The sequence below is a fragment of the Harpia harpyja genome, chromosome 7 (assembly GCF_026419915.1).
Source record: "Harpia harpyja isolate bHarHar1 chromosome 7, bHarHar1 primary haplotype, whole genome shotgun sequence".
Taxonomy (NCBI): Eukaryota; Metazoa; Chordata; class Aves; order Accipitriformes; family Accipitridae; genus Harpia; species Harpia harpyja.
In genome coordinates this window covers 54,762,929-54,783,186 of record NC_068946.1, presented here as the reverse complement: position 1 = coordinate 54,783,186, position 20,258 = coordinate 54,762,929, and the positions used below count along the sequence as shown (strand labels likewise).

General features: G+C 39.5%; 1 protein-coding gene across 10 annotated transcripts in view; it reads right to left on the bottom strand.

Moving 5' to 3' along the window:
- The window catches only part of MBD5 (methyl-CpG binding domain protein 5), a 149,103-nt gene that overhangs the window by 30,538 nt on the left and 98,307 nt on the right, over window positions 1–20,258 (bottom strand). For 6 of the 10 annotated variants that reach the window (XM_052791368.1, XM_052791371.1, XM_052791375.1 and 3 more), the window contains 4 exons: window positions 17,779–18,460; window positions 12,950–13,052; window positions 12,096–12,276; window positions 6,793–8,931 (listed from right to left, as the gene is read on the bottom strand). In XM_052791368.1, coding sequence (XP_052647328.1) covers window positions 6,793–8,931; window positions 12,096–12,276; window positions 12,950–13,052; window positions 17,779–17,891 — 2,536 coding nt within the window. In that variant the 5' untranslated portion in view covers window positions 17,892–18,460. The remainder of the gene's footprint in view (window positions 1–6,792; window positions 8,932–12,095; window positions 12,277–12,949; window positions 13,053–17,778; window positions 18,461–20,258) is intronic. The other 4 variants (XM_052791367.1, XM_052791374.1, XM_052791369.1 and 1 more) reach the window with 4 other exon arrangements.

The following is a 20,258-nucleotide window of genomic DNA, read 5'->3' as shown; positions in this document are numbered from 1 at the left end:
ATTGACGGTATCAAGTTCAAAGACAAGGATGAAGGATGTAGTAACAATGTTGAGGTCTACATAGCCGCAGGCCTTTCCCGAGTGAGCCTCGCACGTGCCCCAGGATGCGGGAGAAGTGGTACATCATCCCAGCACAACCCTCGACAAGCCAGCGCTCAGTTAATAGTACCATTTCTGGTCTTTGCTCACCAAAACTCAACCAGCATAACATGTCTGATATAGCTATAAATAAATTATTCCTACATTTCCTTTTTTCACTTCTACTAAAATTAGAAGCTTATTCATTTCAGCTCCCTGAACTAAACAACTGAGTTAACTAAGTAGAGATTGAGCTGATTCCTAAGTTTTTCCAATTTGCTAGCACTTGCTAACAATAAACATTTGTAAATAGAGGTAATTTGAAAAGACAAATCTATTCCACTTCCAAATTTTTCTTCTACTGTAAACCTTGTGGTAGCAAGTATGTTTACACTGACTGTATAAAAGTCTATCAGGTTAACAATTAAGTTTTACCTAATACGATTGCTGATGCCTACTAAGTCAGCAATTCCTTTATGTTCGGAGAATGAGAGTGGTTTTGTGCATAAATCTTCTATCAAGAGTTAAAAAGAGCAAACAAATGAGAATATTCATTTGAATTGCAGGGTAGGGAGCAGACCTGACCTACAATACCTGTCTCACACCTGGAAACCTTATTCTTCATGGAGAACATTTTCCCCATTATTCATAGTTCTCATTTGAATAGAAAAATAATCACTTATTTCTCCCCAAAATAACAAGGGGAAAGAGGGTAGAATGTTGAGTTCCAGGTTTAAGTAACAGTGATTCCTTATAGTCACAGCCCCCCACCCCCCCGAGAAAAGTCCCTCTGTACATTTATATAAATGCCGAAATCCCAAATCAATAGAACATTTCAATTGGCTTTGTAATTAGAAGAGTAGCTGGTTGGCATCCTGTCTAGGGGTTATTTCAGTTTAATAGAAACTTTTCTCAGACATAGCAAGCCCCATGAAGGATGCCAGCCAGATACTCTTCTGAATTTCAAGTCAAGAAGTTCTACTGATTTTGTAATTCTATGATGTATAAGAGTAATTTTGGGGAGCAAATCCAGAGACTCACATACTAGAATATGCCACTTTGTACAATGTTTAATGTGATATCTTCTAAAATACTCTGTTTTCTTTGACGCATAGGAAAGACCGTTTTCAGAGAAGCAAGGGCCTACATTATGTTGATAACTACCACTACATCCAACAGTACATTTAACCTTTTATTCATGTAACACTTTACGCTTTAGGTTCCTCACATCATTAAAATACGGATGTGACTGCAGCATCATTCCTTTCCATCTAAAGCATTTAGTCACAGCTCTCCCAGCAGGTAAGGGAGAATACTTACCCCAAACTACAAAGAAAACCAGGTTCAGAAATTAAAATCTGAAGCAGTACTTTTCATCAGTATTTTTCACCTAAATTAAGGACAAATCCTTTAGTTAGACTAAAGGAATCCACTCCTCAGGAGACATAGCTTTGTGCTACAGGCACAGGCAAGAGCAAACTAAACAGGACAAATGGCAGAGAACTGGGACCTGTCCCCCCCATGCTGCTGAAGAAGAAAAAAACCAAAGGCCGGTCTGATTTGAAAATATTTTTTCTCTGAGCTGTAATCTGATTATCCACAAGATAGTTTCTGATTCTGCAAGAAGACAATCCCCGATAGCTCCACTTTGACTAGCTCCAGCCAACTGTCAGTTTGGCAGAAAAAAAATCTTTCACGAGTCCTTTAGGTTATATTGGGATGAAATCCTGATAATGAGGCTACATTATAAAGTTTAACACAGATGTATAACTATTCTGAGCAGTGAGTGTGAAAGCAGCGCAGTTCTTCGTGACACCCGAAGGTCAGTATGGGAGGGCAGCAAGAGGGGAACCGAGCTGAGCTGATGCTAAGGTCAGAAGCGACCACCATCATCATTCAAAATGATCCTACGCCCATGCGGTTCGCGAAATTTCTTTAAGACTCTTCCTGTTCATATACTCAACATGTCCTCTGCTAGAGGATTTCAACATTTAGTATTCTCACAAAAAGGAAACCACTCGTTTCTTTGACGCTGAATGTACCAGCTTTCAGCCACTGAAGTTGCTAGCGAACGTCTGCCAACAAGGTAAAAATAATTCAGCCCTCCACCTTTTCAGATAGTGCCCAAGAATAAATACTTGTAGAAGAGATACTATTCCCTGGGTACTTCTTTGAAAGAGCAGATTTCAGGGAATTCCCAAGCGCTGGAATACCTCACATCCAGCTCAACTCCCTGGCATCTGGTCTGCTGACAAGCTGACAGCGTGGGAGGTGAGCCTGACTTCAGGATCTCCTGGAAAACAGAGCACAGACATTGCCTCTAGGGCTTGCATCCCCAGGTCTGGTTGACAACCACCCGTACCAATTTTGCTGCCCTCCTTTGAAATTGCTGGTATTTCTGTACCTTTCACGAGCAGTGACCACTGCTAGCCAAAATGCCACATCCTAACTCTGGTTTTCTCAACTATACACAGAGTCAGGAGCATCCCCAGTTCCACTGCGTATTCCCATTTCTGTGCTTCCAAGGATCCACCAAGCTTTTCTTTTTATGGTTTGGTTTTGGTTTGGTTTTTTTTTTTTTTTTTTTTTCCCAACATCATTGATCTGACAGTTTGCATTAAGTCTATTAAATCAAAGCCTCCTAAAACCCTTCTTTGAGTCACTGTTTTCCAAGGCAATGTTCCATTCCCAATTATATTACACTGTACTTGGCTACATTAAAATAAATTCTGTTTGAGTGGGACAGAAGCTCCCCCCTATTTAATTATATTTTACTATTTTCTGTTCTGTAAATTTCACCAGTAAAAACTACTGGTTTGAGTCTGTGGAAGGGATGTAGCCTTTGTTTGCCAAATCTGCCCTTTACCTGTCACTACTAAACTTCTCAACCTAGACTTTCTCGTATTTCTGATGTTCTGATATTTGAGACAACTTATCATCTTTATTTCTATTCATTATGGTTATTATATTAGTTCCCTTCATTTCCCTTATCAGCTGTATATAGTTTTTACTCCCAAATATTTTTCACTTGTTTTCATCAATCCCATCATTTATGCATGTTGCATTCTTAGCAGGATTTGCACGTTGAATGTTCAACACTCACACACAGATTTTCTACACTGTGAACTTCTGGACTAATGGCACATGCTAACAGCAAGAAAAAAATAAATGAAGCAGACTTTACAATAAAATGTATCACACAGTGATGCAGTCCCATTTTACAAAAAGAACAGACAAATCCAAAGGCTACTTCTGAGAAGCAAAGTGGCGTAATGAATAAATCTTAAAGCTTCCAAACTGGATTCTACCTTCAGCTTGTATCAGAAGACTGAGGGCTTGATTAACGAGGAATACAGCGTCAAAGGTTAACAGAAATATTAACACCACTCATTAGAAAAAATGAGTCTAGAACCCCGTCTCCTGGCAGAAAGTGGACTCTTTTCAAAGGAATAGCCCTAAGTAATCTATACAGACCTGCTGCTAGCTCTTCCTGTAAGACAGCTGTTATTAAACAGTGTTTGTAACCCAAATACTATATAACTGAGAGACTGAAATTGTTAATAAACAATTAATTGAGCATCAAACTTGTTTTCAAGGGCTCAAACTTGGAAAACCACAAAAACTTTCTACTGCATAAATAGAAATTTTTGTTTTTGTATTTATTAATTTTTAATTCCATCACACTCATACTGAAAATTACCTGGAAACTAAAGATATTATCTGCAGAAGAAAAAACAAAAGCTAGAATAATAAAACTTGGTCCATGTGGTTAAAATATAATTAAAAGCTTAGGCAATAAGCAGCTATCTAATTGTGATGATTCTCAGTATTTTTCCTCTCAGGAACTATTTTCTGATTAGTAGCTATTCTGAATGCTGGCACAGAAACAGAAAACAGATTTAGCAATTAAAATACTTAGAAATAAAACAAAAGAAAAAGCCACAAACTCAAATATGAACACAAGAGTTTCCTAAAGACACCTTACTCAGCTAAACTGCTCTTGAAAGCACATTCACGTGGCATGTCTGACACTGCTCAGCTCCATCCACCAACACTAACAACTCTCTATACCTCTGTACAGAATAATTCACAATATACCTCTTAGCAGTTTTGTCTACATAACTGAATGCAGACTGGAAACTAACTTTTATTTTTAAAGGTTATTATTAATGCAAAACACTCAACATTTCACACTTGTTTCGCGGAAAAAATGCCTCCATTCTCCTGCAAATACGACAAAACGCCGCTATCTGGATTTTCACAGGCTATGGATTAGATTTAAATCTTATGCCTGAGCCCCATGCTGCTGCGATGACTCAGGCAGGAGGCTGGATGAAGGTTTATGCACCGTTTTAGGGCCTTGCTCCTGGGAATGATACAAAGATAACAGAATCTGAAATTTCATCTTAAAGAAGAAAACAGGTCTCTAGTCTTCTAGCCATCATGGATATTAATAAAATAATTAAATGCAGGTTGTGTGTATTCTGCAAGCATCAAAATGAAAGCAACAAACCCGTTCAGTAGTGAGGAACAGAACATATTCAAATCTTTCTAGTCTTTGCCTACACAGAACTACCATTTATCATTTAGACAAGAAAAAAAGTGTCAGTTTAAGGCCCCGTAATTATATTGCTATAATTCTATCAGCTACCTCCAGGGTATTAGAAATACCATTCGGTAGAAATACCACAGCAGAACAGAAGTTTCCAGGTGGGGTTATATACGTATTACTATATTGACAAGAACTGAACTGGCTGTTTATGTTGAAACCTTTCTTCATGGGGCTTTGACACACGCACAGATTTTTTTTTCTGTCACATTTGTCTTCTGAGGCAGAAATTCAGCTTGCCTGAAGACAAGGACTGGCAACAGAAGCAAAGGCTCTGATGAACTAACACATCGACCCGAAGGCAGCCCTCACGGGTGGTCCCAGCTACCACCACACCAAAGCAGGGCACGCCTATAGCATAAGGCTGGCTCAAAGTGATGGAGCAGGAACAAGAAGATCCCACACGGGGATGAACTTGGATTCTCGTTCTTAGAAGCCCACTTTAGTAGTCTTTAAGGAACATTTTATTGATAACTTTTATGTAACGTAAAACTTTTCTTAATCTTGAACCTTTTCAACCCTTACCCCACACGGGGTGAACTACTACTGCTCAGCTTCTTGACGGTAACCGCCGGCGCACAGGCTCTTATCTCACATAACGTTCAGTCTTTTCTGTTCTCTGGAGGGCAAGTTAACGTAGTCCAATGCTGCAATACGTTCACAGCTTTCTTCAGCTGTGTGGACAGTGACAATTCAGAAGAACCCATACATACCAGTGGTCCCCGCTGAACTCAACAGAGGTGGAAACCCAAAGAATTTCTGCTAAAGGGATTTCGTAGTATGTTTAGTGGGACAGGGAAGCAAGCTCCTAAGGCAAAACCAGACCTTTGCTCTGTTCCGAAGAGAGTACAAAGTCTCAGAAGAGACAGACTGTATCAGGAAATACTCCTCTTTGTCAGCATGACAAGGCAAAACAGCCATACAAGGATTAATAGCTGCTTGCTTGCAACACAAACCGCCAACATGTCTAAGGAAAAAAAATGCCTTTTTTTCCCCAGGAATGGAAAGAAACCCTTAAAAGTCATCAGACACTGTGACCAGCATGATACCAGAAAATATTTTTATATAAGTCCATTTTTAGGTAATTCCATTCTGTGTTTTAAAGAATAAACAGCTCTCTTGGAGGAAGCTCAGGAATACACATCAGGTTCTTTCTTGGGTTAATGAGAGAGACCGCTTGCATGCTTACAGTCACTTCTGTTTGACCTGACATAGTTTAGCTATGTCTGTATCAAATACACGCTTTGAAAGTTAACCAAGCTGAAAGTCTGAAATATCAAACGGAAGGTTTTCTTTCTGCTTAAGAAATTAACACAGTACCATCTTTCAAAACTGCATACTTTGTTCAACCAGTAGTGGTTAAATGAAATACACATTTTTGAGCTGTCTCCCTTTTATCTTCAAAAAGCATGGAGATAGTAACCGCAGCATACCTGTTTCCTCTCCAAGTCTTCACTGATGCATAAACCAGGAAATCTCTCTGCACTCTTCCAACTGAATATACAGTTTATTCAACCATTTAATTACCAGCTTAGTAAAATTATCATGATAAAGGCAAACACAGACTTGCCATTCCCCCACGATGTCCCTGAAAAGGGTTATTTTGTACTTTTGTACTCCTAGTAACTGCTCCAATCTCTGATAATACCAACTCTTTAATGCAAGCAGTAAAGAACACATGTATAGCCTGGACATACACTGCCAGGTTAGCCATAGCATTCTAGGGTTGAAGTAGCAGGGCATGCTGCAAAACACCTCCACCAATTTATTTGGGCAAGTGACAAAAGCTGAGGTCTGGGTATGTACAGAAGTGCATGGATTTTATTTATGCAGAGTGTGTGGAAGTTAATAGAAGCAAGAGTTGTCACAAGGAGGAGGCCAGGATGATTTTGCTCAGAAAAAGGGAGATATATTTTAGTCTACCACCGGTTTTTCTTATTTGTTTTATTTTTGAGTATCTGGGTATCAGCATGAGAGAGGCAGACTTTTCATATTGGTAAACTCAAGTTTAAAAAGTAGATACGTAAAAGGAACCCGTTTAAGAATAGTCATCATATATTTCCAAGCAGTCAAACATAGGGGTATCCTTTTAGAAGGAAACGTACCTGCTTCAGGACTTGTTTGATTACAGCTGCTAACAATGCTGTTTGGTATCACTGGAGTGGAGGATGCCTGGATTCTCGACTGAGGTGGGTTCGGATGTAATGAATTTCCTAAAGCCATTCCTGACTGACTGAGCATCCCACAGTTCCCGCTAGCCTGCATCTGATTTATTAAACCTGCAAGATGGTTGGTTGTGCCCGGGCTAGTACCGTGGACAAAGTTAGTGTTTGTGTTCTGGCAGTGCACACCTTCCCCTCGCAAGGGTAAACTCTGTGCCAGCGAGTTCTGGAGACTGCCAGAGTTCATACTGGTGTCTGCAAAATGCATCTGGTTACCAGAGCAAGGTAAAGCAGTATTTGAGCTCCCACAACTGGTGGTACTATTGCTGCTCATGTGAGAGCTTTGACAACTCATGGACTGAAGTAGCTGGGACATAGAACTGATGGGAAAAGAGCTTTGACTTTGCTTTCTTATCAAATCAGATCCAGCTTTGGAAACTCCAGAACTGTCCAACTGAGACTGTCTCAGCAAACTCAACACCGTGGTGGTCGGCTGCTTTCTTTTCCTCAGAGGATCTTTTTGCTGAGACATCAATTTATCTCTCAGTGCTGCTCGGCCACTTTGCCCTTCAGTCGTTGGTAGAAGCACATTGGCAGCAGGAGGGAACATGGTATTTAAAGTGCTATGTCCTTCGTTGTTGCCACCGCTGGCAACAGGTCCAGAATTGCTACTGCTGTTATTGTTGTTACCAGCAAGTTTATTTTGATTTGCTAGCTGTGCTTTGGCTGCTGCTGAGAGTAAACTACTTGCTGGAAAAGAGGCAGCATTGTGCTGGTTCAAGATCTGATTTAAAGGCATTCCCAGCAAACCAGGCTGACTCTTCAAGGAACCACTTCCAGCCGATGCAGTAGGAAAAACTGCATTGTTTGGAGGATTTAATACATTACTCATTCCAGCAATTAATGGGTTAGGGATGTCCTTGTATTGATTAAGTCCATCATGCTTGGTGGAAGGGCTAGATGGCATAGATGGTCTCGGTGACCCTATTGTTGACCTTGGGGACCTGGGAGGAACTTTAATACCACTACAGGATGACTGTGGTCCTACTGGAGGCAGCAGGAAATTTCCATGATCTGATGACGTGGAAGAAGAGCGTGATCTTTGGGGAGAAGCCTCGATCCTTCCAATCCCGGATCCCATCATATGCACCGGGGACGTCACTGGTGAAGGAGAGAGGGAAGTTGAAGCAGAATGCTGAACTCTTTGAACATGACTTCCATGATTCATGTGACCAGGTTTTACAGTTGGCAAAGGAAGATTACTTGGCAAAGGGACGACAGCAGGAGGCATGCTTACATTCATCACGGGTACCTGAGAGTGGACATTTGAATGGAAAGTAGTTGGGTTAATGATAACGGGATTCTGATTCACTGGTTTGCTAGGAATAGGGTCAAGTATGCCAAGTGGATCCTTTTCTGATGTTAATGGCTTTTTCTGAAGAGCACAAGAAGGCGGTGGAGGAGGTGGGGGTGGACCTTGGGGAGGTTTATGGTGAAACATTGCTCGTGGTATTTCCATACCAGTTGAAAAATTACACATGGGTTTTTTCATTACTGGGCTTTTTGTGGTCAAGGTTGGGGAAAGAGGTATATTAGTCCTTCCAGCCATTGCACAGGATGACTGTATGGGAGAACCATGTAGCATTACTGATGGTGGAGATAGAGGTGTCCTGTTCATGTGAATAGGACTAGAGTTGGGCGCTCCATGAAAATTGGGATTGTTCCTTGTGAAAACATCAGGGCTTCCAAGTGGGTCAGTCCTAGGAGAGATTGAGCCATCTCCGTATATCTGTGATCCTGATGAAGCTGGACTGGGCATCCCACCATGACTGCCACGATACGGAGACTTCTGTCCAAGTTCATTACTACCCAATCTCTGCCTAGGATAGACAGAATGAAGTTCTTGTTGCTGGCTTCCAGCCATTTCTTGCACGTAAAGCCTACCCATGGCATTAGATGCCCCTATCATCAACTTGAAAGGAGTCTTACATTCTGGCATCACAGAATTTGTAATTCCTTCATGCGATTTATTCCTCATCGATCTTGGAGTTGCTGCTCGAGTAGGAACTACTGGAGTTGCACCTGGTATTAAAAACACAACAGTTACTGTTTTGAAATCCGGTATCACACATTTCAGTGCAAAACTACTGTGTGTGAAAATATTCATCAAAGCTAGAAAGCCTTTTGGCTAAACTTTTGCCTCAACAGAAATAATACCAAAATCACCAAGCGGTTGCTGGAATGGTGCGTGCTACCCTACTACATAGTGCAGTTTTACAGACCTTAACTCCGCATCCCATAAAAAGACCGCATAAATATGGACAACTTTAAAACCTTTTCCTTCACTTTGGTCTTTTCCTTCTAACCATCATCTCCAGCATCCTACTCCTGAATCTCCAGCACCACCGCTTTGGCTACCGCTGGAAGAGCTGGCAGGAGGAGCAGGCTATCACTGTCACAGGGAAAAGGAGCCTCTGGCACCATCTATTGAGTACAGGAGGAACAAAGCCCAACATGGGTTTAGACTAAATTTCTCCATGCCCTGCGGAGAAAAGGGTCCTGCTCCAAATGCTGTCCCTGATCAGGATGAATGGGGAGCTGTGCCATACGACTTTGGCTCAGATTTCCATTCAGCCAAGCACTTAATTGCAGAGACCTAAGAGACCGTGGCTGTGCAAGGGAGGATGCAGCTTCTCTGGCTGCTCTGCATCCCTCGCTGGCAACAAGGGCACCGAGTTCCAGTCCTCTGAGTTCATCTGCTCCTGGGAACTGCTTTGCTAAAAAGGTGAGGACGTATCATGTCCTGTATTACTTTACTGAATTAAGGCTTTTCCTACAGGTGCTGCAACAAGCTTTGCTTGGGGTGAAGATGCTAAATTTAAGAACGGGCTCTACCTTATATATTTGTTTTCAGGATAAAGGCCTTGGGGATATTTGCATATGCAGACACGGGAACCCGTCTACAGTGGAACAATTTCCTGTAAACCCCAGTTTTGAGACTAGACCTTCCTACAAAAGCACAAGACCACTTTCCTTTTCTGCTCACTAATATCAGTTTTATTTAAAAAGATTTTTTTTTCAATGTCTTACTTTAAGAATCCCATCACAAGCAGCTCCAAGTCTGGCAGACTTTCTGCCAGTTTTGCTGCTCTGGGAATTTGTAATTCATCTTGGACTGCTTGGCATGCAGCCTCTGAATATGCAAACTTAAACTCGAATAATGAGCTAAAGGTTTCATGTTCAAATGAACTCAGAGGTGCCTTTAAATTCCTCTACTCACAAGAACCCAACTCCCTTCTTTCCTTCAGCCTGGCCATAGCAGACAGATGGCACTGACAATCCTGCCTTCATCCTATTTGCTCAACCAGCTACATCATGACAGAAACAAACATATTACCTTTCCCAAAATACAACCAAAGTCTCATTTAGGGACAAATCTCAAGACTGAATTGCAAAACGAAGCATGTACGAGAACCCTCACCTTGAATGCTGGACCTAAGCAAATGGTCAAATGTAAGCGTGCATAAATGAAAAGACATTTCCTTTACAAAAGGAATTTATTGGGAAATTTTCTTCTTTGCTTAGTGCACAAAATTCTGATCAACAGAGAAGGTAAGACCACATAAATGTGACTTGAGTCTTTAATATTTAGCTGGTTTTACCTCCTTCATTTTGCTAAGTTTTTGAAAACAAAAATGTAATTTAAGTACTACTACTACTAAAAAAAATTAACAAGGAAAATGCATAGTAATTTGGCAAATTGCACTGTTCAGTTTAAAAACATAAATTACATTGCAAAAAAATCAATTTAAACAAAGCTTTAAAATCATAAATAGCAATTTGAAAATGGAAGAGCACGTCAGCACTATGAACAGCGCTGGTATCTTAGCACTGCCTACCTATCTGAAATTTATTATTTATTTTTATATCCTTAAAATTTTCCAGTTTGAAGTCAGGTTGCAGAGCGGCTAGCAATCACCCAGCTATTATTACAGCAATGCAGGGGTGCAAAAGATCTCTCAGATTATCAAGGGCCATTTCCCAGAAGTTGCACGCATCATAGTAAATAACCATAAACTTACTGAGCTCTGTCTTAACAGCAACTTCACTCCTGTGTCCTAACGATTTGGATTTGTAAGACTACTTTGAAACCTTTTCTTGTAATCCTTAGAAAGCACTTAATTTTCAGTTTAAGTTTCTATGCAACTTGTGTTTTTGTAGCTGCTTCTTTCAGTGCTAACTTTGTCCTTCAGTAGCTTTATTTTCTGGTGCTGATTCTCCTGATGCCTTTATTGATGGCAATCGTATCTCCTTTCAGCCACCACTTTGCCAGGTTGAACAAGCTAAACTCTTCTAGATGACTTTGATAAAACGGGTTTTGCAGTTCACTAAGAGAAAAGCCTCTGCTCTATTTCAGCTTGAGCGCCGCTAGCGAGAACAGGGGCGTGGAAAGGCAGTAAGCATACAACGGCATTTGTACTTCTCTCTCTTTGAGTCACATTGATCTGCACCATGCTGCCATCTGGTACTGCTCACAGGCATCTTTGATCAGCTACTATATCTAGGGCTTCTTTCTCAATAATTTACAGCTAATAGCTTTTTTCACTAGTCCCCAGGTGAATAACCTTACAATTAACAGGATTTGTTGCTATACCTTTTCTTTCACTCCAGGTCTCAATGATCCCCCAGTTTTTCAACATGTTTTGATCTTCTCTTGTTTCGATAATACCTGTCAACTCCATCCATCAACAAACTACCTCATTTTTTTGTTGATATGGATAATTAAAATGCTAATCCAGGTTGGTTCCCAAAAATAATCCTTGAGAAATTACAGTGGAGATCTTCTCTTGCTGTATATTCTGCCTTGCAATACAATTTCCCATTTAGCCAAGTCCTTAGCCACATTCTAATCCCTTTATAATCACTTTATTCTGCTTCCCTAATTTCCCATGTGACAGAATATCAGACATATTACTACAGTTCCAAAAGATGAGAGCTAATGTATTTTCTTTGTCTAGAACAATCTGATATCTTTTCCAAGAAAATCATGCTCTTAGTCTGCGATGACCTGCTTTTTAGACTCATTTTCTATCTACCTACACCTCTCTAATCACTACCTCCATTTCTTCCTTGAATCTGTTTACTATTGCACTCATAGACACATTAGACTTTTGGGGGTGTTTTTGCATAGTAATTATATGTATTTAAAATTAGGTAATTAAATGATTCTGCAGGATTTTACTCACTTGTTCCACCACCAGGACTAGTTAGAACTAGTGAAGGATGTGGTGCTTCCATGCTTTTATGAAGTGTAGCCACAGCAATAATTTTCCTTTTATGTATGCATAGTTTGGTGACATCTTCGTCCGCTTTAACATCTTCAGCAGTTCTCTGCTTCACAGCAGCTCCAGGATCAAAATTAAAGACCTAAGAGTAAAAATTCCAACATTTAAAATAATGATTATAGGCAGCAAACTCACCAAATATACCTAAACCAGAAATTTTACACAAAATTAAATTTGCCTCTGTTCCTCTCAGCTATCTGACTCCTCCTACATTGCCCAAGAGATACCTTTACAGTACGTTTCAAAATTATAAATAAAAAGTGAATATATTTATAATAAGTAAACAGAGTCACAGAAGTTGTCATCTAGCAACAGAACTTCAACACTCCTCAGTATAAAGCGTACAGAGAAAAAAAGGAGAAAGGACCACGTGTGTTTGAGATTGCCCTGTGATGAAGAAAAGTTTACAATTTGTGCATAGACAATAAAATTGTGAAGCTGATACTGAATCTATCACGTAAGTCAGTGTCTCGCTCTGATTCTCACATGTTAACACGACGCTGCCAACGGTAGGTTTCCAGTTTAATAGGAGAATGTTCAAACACCATAAAAACCAAGTCAGGTCTTTTCCATGAGGGGAGAAGGCAGAGCTGAGATTGGTTTTGTATTTTATGGTAGATCTTTGGGTGTATACCACTTATGTCATTTTATATATATGATCTAAACAGAGACTGAGTCACAGCATATAACATCAGCTGACATAGTTAGCTCATGAGGATTATAGCACAGCGATCCAAAATGATGCTTTTCTTTACCTTGGGAAGAACAAGAGGACATTCTAGGCCACACTTGCATGTTCCATCAGTCAGCAAGTAAGTCTTCACCTGCTCCAAGCAGGATAATAAAGACCCACTGGGACTGTAAAGGAACAGAAATGATGAATACAAGCTATTTGATAGGTCATGATTTCTATCTACCATTCTAACAGCTCACATAGAGAGTGTTTAAAATAACACAGCTAAGATTTCGTATTTTGTTCCATAGTACTTCTTCCTTTTAGTCAAGAACTGAGTTGATACTTACCAAAACCAGCCCCCACACCCCCATTTTAAAGGAAGATTTTACTATAGAAAAACAAGCATAGCAAATGCAGAGAAAAGAAGGAACTGAGATTATTGATATTTACTATTCACATTACAGTCCTCCTTGAAAGTCTTAACTACTGCCTAACTACACTAAGATTATTTTTCTCCCTTCTCTCTCCTATAAAGTGTAACACACAGGCAGAGTGCAGTCCCATGGACCTTCTCGCCCTCCACCACATCACTGCAGTTCCATGCAGGCATGACAGTCATCTGTACTTTTTAGACCTGGGACCTAATTTAAAAAGAAAAAACACAAAAGTGTGTTTCAAGAAGTACGAGAAAACCCATACAGAAAAGGGGGCACAGTAACAAAACTGTTGTAGCGGGGTCTCTTAGTTGCATAAACAGTTTGGTTTCATTCAGCTAAAATTTCAACTCTCTCACTGAAAGTGAGAAATATTACACCAAGAAGCCAGTCCAGTGAGTTTCTGATAAACTGCACTTGGGTTTCTCTAACTCCCACCAGAAAAATCATTATCTCCATATCCAAAAATAGGACATTGGAAATTCTGTTACGGTAAAATCACTAATTCATAAGATGAAAAAAGTTCTCATGTCACAAGCCTCTAACTTCCAGGTTGCTCTTTATTACTTAGCCATCTAAACTGTTTATCAGGGAAAGAATACAATAATTTATGAGGACTGGGTAAAACACTGGTTCTTAATGGCAGCTGTAAACAGCCCTTATTTTAACAAAAAAAAAAACTTAAGTGGAATAGTTTGGATCATGATAACAGTCAAGAGTCACAATTCCAAACTATGACGAACTTTTGTACTTAAAACCCGATGTATAAACACTTAATTCTGCACAGTAACTAAGTCACATATAAAGCAACATCTGCAAGTGACATTTAAAGTTATGCTGACTGTTTAAATAAGTAATTTATTTGCCAGACTTGCCCTGAAATAATTATTTTAGAGAGAACTGCCGAGATCGCGCATGTGAAACAGTGACAGTTCTGAGAGTAAGCAAGGTAAAAGAGCAATCTAAAAATAATGGTAGGGGTATGAAGTGATAGATAGGTCAGAAAGCCAAACCTTCCCCATCTTAAATTGAAATACTTGGGGAGAACGGGGAAATTACTCTTTATTTTTATTTATTTTAACTTCACCTTTAGACTGGTTAAACCACGGTGCTACCATTATCGCATTTTAACTCAGCGAGTATCATTTGTTCTCTACTTTGGCTCCACATCTCCAGCGTTGGCCGATCGCTTTGGGCTTTCCCAACCTGTCCTGATTACGCACACAGGAGGGACTGCTCACCCCAGGCAAGGTCCTGACTTGAAGATGTAACAGCTTCCCACGGGAGAAACTCAGACTGGCATTTGCTCTACACTATCCCATCTACATGCAAAATCTCTACAGACACTTTCTGTGATGCTTAAAAACTCAGGTTAAATGGCATCCCTGGGAATATGCTCTGGAGTCAGGATGCCATTTTATTTGCACTGGTAAAAAAGACCTACTGTGCAGCAAGAGTAAAGCTATACCATCAGAGTTCATTTTTTTCCCCTATTTCTAGAATAAAGCAATTTCAAATAACCTTCCTTGGCGTGCAGTTTGCCTGGGCACACGTATCCAGTTCAGGCACAAGGAGATACTGGAGCCTGGAAACAACAGACCTGTAAGGCACACACGTACTGCACCGACGATCCGTGGGTGTAAAGGAAGGTCTGGATACTCATGCTTACCAGCAGTGCACAGATCAGTCCACTGAATCTGTGGCATGTGAGATTCAGCATCCCTCCTGCACTTATATGCATGGTTATTTGTCCACAAGGAACAACAACATTTAAAAAAGGCCCAGTTTTTCCGTTTCTGCCTTGTTCCTGGGCAGACCTATGTAATTGCAAAGTATCTTTTGTGTGCACAAATTTCCTCATGCTCCTATACTGCAAAGGATAATCCACTGCTTCCTTTGTACAAAACTACCAGTTTTTTTTCAGCTCTGAGGTCATCCAGAAGTTTTAGGCCTCCCAAAGAAACAAGAAATAGGAAATTATAAAATATATTAGGATCTGTTACTGACAGTTGTGAAACGTGTTCCTGTTATTAAAGAGCTTTTCTCAGTTTATTCTACTGATGACTATTCACGAACAGTAAGCTGAAGGAGAGATTTAGATCCTGCTTTAAGGCAGCAGTACTGTTTTACTAAGAAAAGCACTGAGACTCAACTCAGTGCTTTTACCAGGTAATAAAACTAGTTAATTAATGGATTTAATCCAAAACAACTGTTGACAGTTGATGGAATAGCACGCGTGCTTTATAAGGAAGCACAAATAGAATGAGTCCTATTCAGGTGGGATCATCTATTCTGGTTAAATCATGTCAGATCTTAATATATATACTAATTTTCCCTTGGATAGCTTTTGAGTCAATATTGTTTGACCTTTCACTCTCTCAATAAAGGCTGTGCATATTTTCAGGGCAGTTGTTCCTTCAGAAGGGCAGTGCAGCACTAGAGCAGGTTACCCGGAGAGGTGGTAGAAACTCAATCCTTGAAGATGCAGCTGGTGAAACCAAGGGCTGACCTGAGCGAGTGCTGCAGACACTCCACATCAAGCAGGAATTTGGATTATTTGACTTCCATCCTTTCCAACCAACATGTCCAACTCTGTACCTTTCACCAAATAAGAATGTAAGAGCTGTGGACCATACTAAGCACCTTTCCTTAATCAGAACGGCTTACAGAAGGCAACAAGAAAATTAACCATTGGATTAAAGAGAAGAAAAAATACGTGGGCAAAACTTGGGAAGAGGGAGGAAATAATAAAAGCTTCCCTAAGCTGAAAAAGGCAACTGGTAAACTTGATTAATAGGCTCAAGAAAGTCCCCCTGAACAAAGAGAACGTATATATAAAGAAGATAGAAAAGAAAGTAACTGTCAGAATTATACCAACATTTACTAGCTTATAAACATGTAAGACTCGTGCTTGAAGAGGCAGCACAAGCTTCGTGGCCTGCTTCTTATAGCTGTGGAAAATGAAGTTCAGAAGCAGGTAGGATCATCAGGTATATAAGAACACCAAAGCATTATATGTCCTGATGCCTGGATATAGAGATGATAAGAAAAAAAACCCCAACCCACAACTTTTTCTTTCACATTGATTTTTAACTTAGGCAGAGGCCCAGTAAATTACAGCTGTAATGAGAAAAACAAGGGGAAGGCGATTTATCTTTGACATGCGTATCACTGACATGGATTTTGTTTGATTCTGCTAATTGAGAATATAAACAAGAAATCCTGGAATGCATTTGATCTTTTACAGTAGTTTAGTGTAAAATTGGAGTATGCTTTGACTCATTAAAGGATTTTGTATTGGTAATACATAAAATGTTGTGAAGAAGTGGTTATTTTAATCACGGAATAGTGGAATAAGATTAAGCAAATAACAGACTGATAATCATTTAGACTTCTGTGATGTAAACCTGATGTACCCATATTTTGTTAAAGCTAACTTTGATCTTTTTTCCAATAACATCTAATTTATAGTCTGTTTGTCTGAACACATTCATTTAATAGTAATTTCAATGCATTTCTTTGTGACTGTTACAGGGTGAAGCAAAAAAATCCAATAAGCTAACAAACAAATAAAACACCTAAAACTTTGGATTTAGGCTTGTGTTCCTGTTTTTTTCTACGTGAGAAATGTGAGGAATCCATAGAAGTAAATCTTGCCAGAGAACGTCAGTGATACTGAAACTCAGACCCTTCCCACGGCATATGAAAATGGATGTTTTCAGCAGCTACTAAGTAGTCACACTGCTTAAATTTCCTTTCAAAAAAGAGTAAGTAAAACACAAAAGTATAATGGAGACCTGGAACATAAACCGAGAAAAGACTTAGGGAAGAAGAGCTCCAGAATGTCAGGATAAAGTTGCATGGCACTGCATGAACTGAGCTGAAGGCTTGTTGCTGACGGAAGAAGAAAGTCCCGCTCTACCTTACCTGCCATGAACTGTTTGCGTGCCTGATCACTGCTTTGAATTTTACCAGCAAAGGCTCTTCTAAAAAGCCCGTGCTGGTGCAAGGAAAAGGCAATGCCTATGCACCTGGGAGTAGGCAAAAGACAGCAGAGATTTCTCATCATCTCAGATGTGTCATATAACTAAACCTCTGGTTAGTTTCATTGTAAAAGGTTTGAATAATAAAGATATTAAGTAAGGTTAAATCTGCTACTGCTCAGCCTTAAAATCCATATGACAATAATAAGTAATAAAGAACCATTCATGCCTAAAGCAAAATGTATAGTAAGGATTATCAAATATTCAAGACCAAGCAATATTAGATTTGAGAGTACGTTAAGGGCATGCAAATGGCACAACTGACATAAGTGGACTCCACTATTATCAGCAGAAAAAATGACCTCATACTTCCAAAAGAACAAGCCCTTGAAGTTTTTGAATACAAAAGCTTAGCTGAGCCACTAATTTACCACACGTTCTGGCAAAACTACAACGAAAACAAAATGAGTAACCACCTCAGATAACCTTACCTGATATAGAGCACTCCACTTTGGTCCACCCGTCGCTGCCAACCAACGGGAACTTGCACTGCTGGTGGCCCTCCATCCGTGTCCCCTCCGTCACACTCCTTTCCACCATTCATTTTTCTGTTTCTGTTTACGAGTCTTCAAAGATATCAACAGTAAGATGATATCCTTTTACTACATGTCATCATGGCCTCCCAAAGAAGGCCATTCAGTACACCTTTCCCCAAACTGTACAAAGTGCATTGGGAGGCTCCAGCTCAGTTTGAAACCAAGTCCTTATAAGTGGCCATTTTTGTTAATGAGTCAGTTTCCCATTATAATCCACATTAAATATGCAATGTTTAACTCCTTATATATTCATAAGGATGAACTATATAGATAAAAATTAGTGCTTCCAACTTGGGAAAATCATAATTCACCAATCCTTTGTTACCTGTCAGAAAGGAGAATGGGGAAAAGGAGAATTTCTAGTTCAACAGCATGGCTCCAAGCTTGATGACTGTCTAAGATAACTTGTATTTTGTGAAAGCTCGTCTCATTTTTATAAATATGAGTCAGATCTAATACCTCCAGGTATTATACCCTTTATATGCCACATTCTTTTTGTTTTCTTTTTATCTTCCGTTCATTATCCAAGTTGTCTTCTTGAGTTTCTTTCATGACTCCCTGGCGCCAATAAAACAGCCTGAAAAAAACAGATACAGAAAACACATGAGCCATTTTCTGAAGTCTTTCAGCCCAGTTCAGTAACTTGTGAAGATGTATACAGCTGCATCCATTTAAAGAGCTTAGAATCAAAATTCTAAATGTCAATGGAACCATCAAAATAAGGCTTAGGGTAAATATAATCCTGCTAGCATATTCTATTTATATGCGGATGCAAGAGAGCTGCATCTTAAAAGCTACAAGACTGCGACTGTTATTAAATAGTTAATGTACAGTTTGGGTGAATTAAGGGATGTATCTTTTAACTAAATAGTTTCACATATGCTTCTGTTCAGAATTATCAACAGATGACTAGCTCAATTAATGCCCTTTAAAAATTGTTTATAAAACTGAATGAATTTAATGTGAAGGAAGCTGCTTCTAAGGTTGATAATATCCATAAAAATGGAATAACCCTGCATTTAGACTAAATTAAAATAATCACCTTACAAAAAAATTGTGTAACAAAAAGGGAAAAGACAGCATCAATCCACTGATCTCAGAATACCTATGAAACAATTTGAATATCGTAAGTAAAAATTCCCCCCCCATATGATTATACTGTATGAGCAAATCTTCTTGAAAGAAGTTCAGAATGACGTGAACTGTGTTATTCCCCCAAAATCGTCTTTCAAGTTGACCACGTGAGACTTAGCTCTTGAGACGGTACGTTTTATTAAGGTGAGACAAACATGGAATACGTGATTCAAATAGTAAATACGTCAGAAAAAACAACAATCCTAGAACTCAAATGTACAACAGCATTGAAGACTACTGTAGTAACAACGCTAACAGGTTTTATTTGGAATTGCATGTCAATTCTCCCTTATTCCTAATACTAATGTTATGCTGACATTTTAAAACATAGTAAACGTTACTATAGACCTGACTGATTTTAATAAGAAAAGGGTTTTTGAGATAGAGATGGAACATAAAGACATAGGATCCTACAACATTTCTGCAACAAGAGTACCGACCACACATTACATCTAGATTTAAGAGTAACAACAGCTCCTTCCTTCAAGACCACTAAAGGAAGGCTATAGAGGCATAAGTATAGTCCTCAAAAATATTCCATTAAGTACACTTATGCAGTACATTCTCTTTAGATGTGCTACTTATAAACGTAAAGTTCAAAACGCTATGTAAAGAAAAAAAATAGCTGTGGTATTTACAAGAAGGATTTGGACTAGAAAGGAGCCGGCTGGACATACCACCCCCTTGACTAAGGTGCTGAAATCTAAAGAATAGAGTGCGATTTTTGGAATAAAGACTATGATTTTCTGCAGGATGAAGCCTTCTAGAATAGCCTGGCACTGTTTGGCAGGGATCTGTTTCAACCTTCCTATGCTCTGGAGCACTCCAACAGGATGCAATCCTTGGCCGGCCAAAACCGGGGAAGGGACGGGAGACTATGAAGAGATCCTGGTCGCTGACAGTGGAGAGGTGACCGAGAACCAGCTAGCGAAGGTTAGAGTGAATGTCACGTGAAACACCTTGCCATCTCTCACATAAAAACAATCTATCCTTTAATCTCTAAATCTGGTACACAGAAATAGGATTTGGAGAGCACTTGGCAACAGTTCAGGACTCTCTCAGGTTTTCAGTTTAGAAGTTTTGGTGTTTGGTTTTATCCTGATTAAGAAGGTAGCAGACGATGTTTCATCAGAACCAAGGCACAATTTACCTCCAAGTTTCAGCGTTATTACTGAATGCTGCATTGGCATTTTTATTACAGGTCCCATGTAAAGCTAAAATAGGTAAATAATTCCCCTATT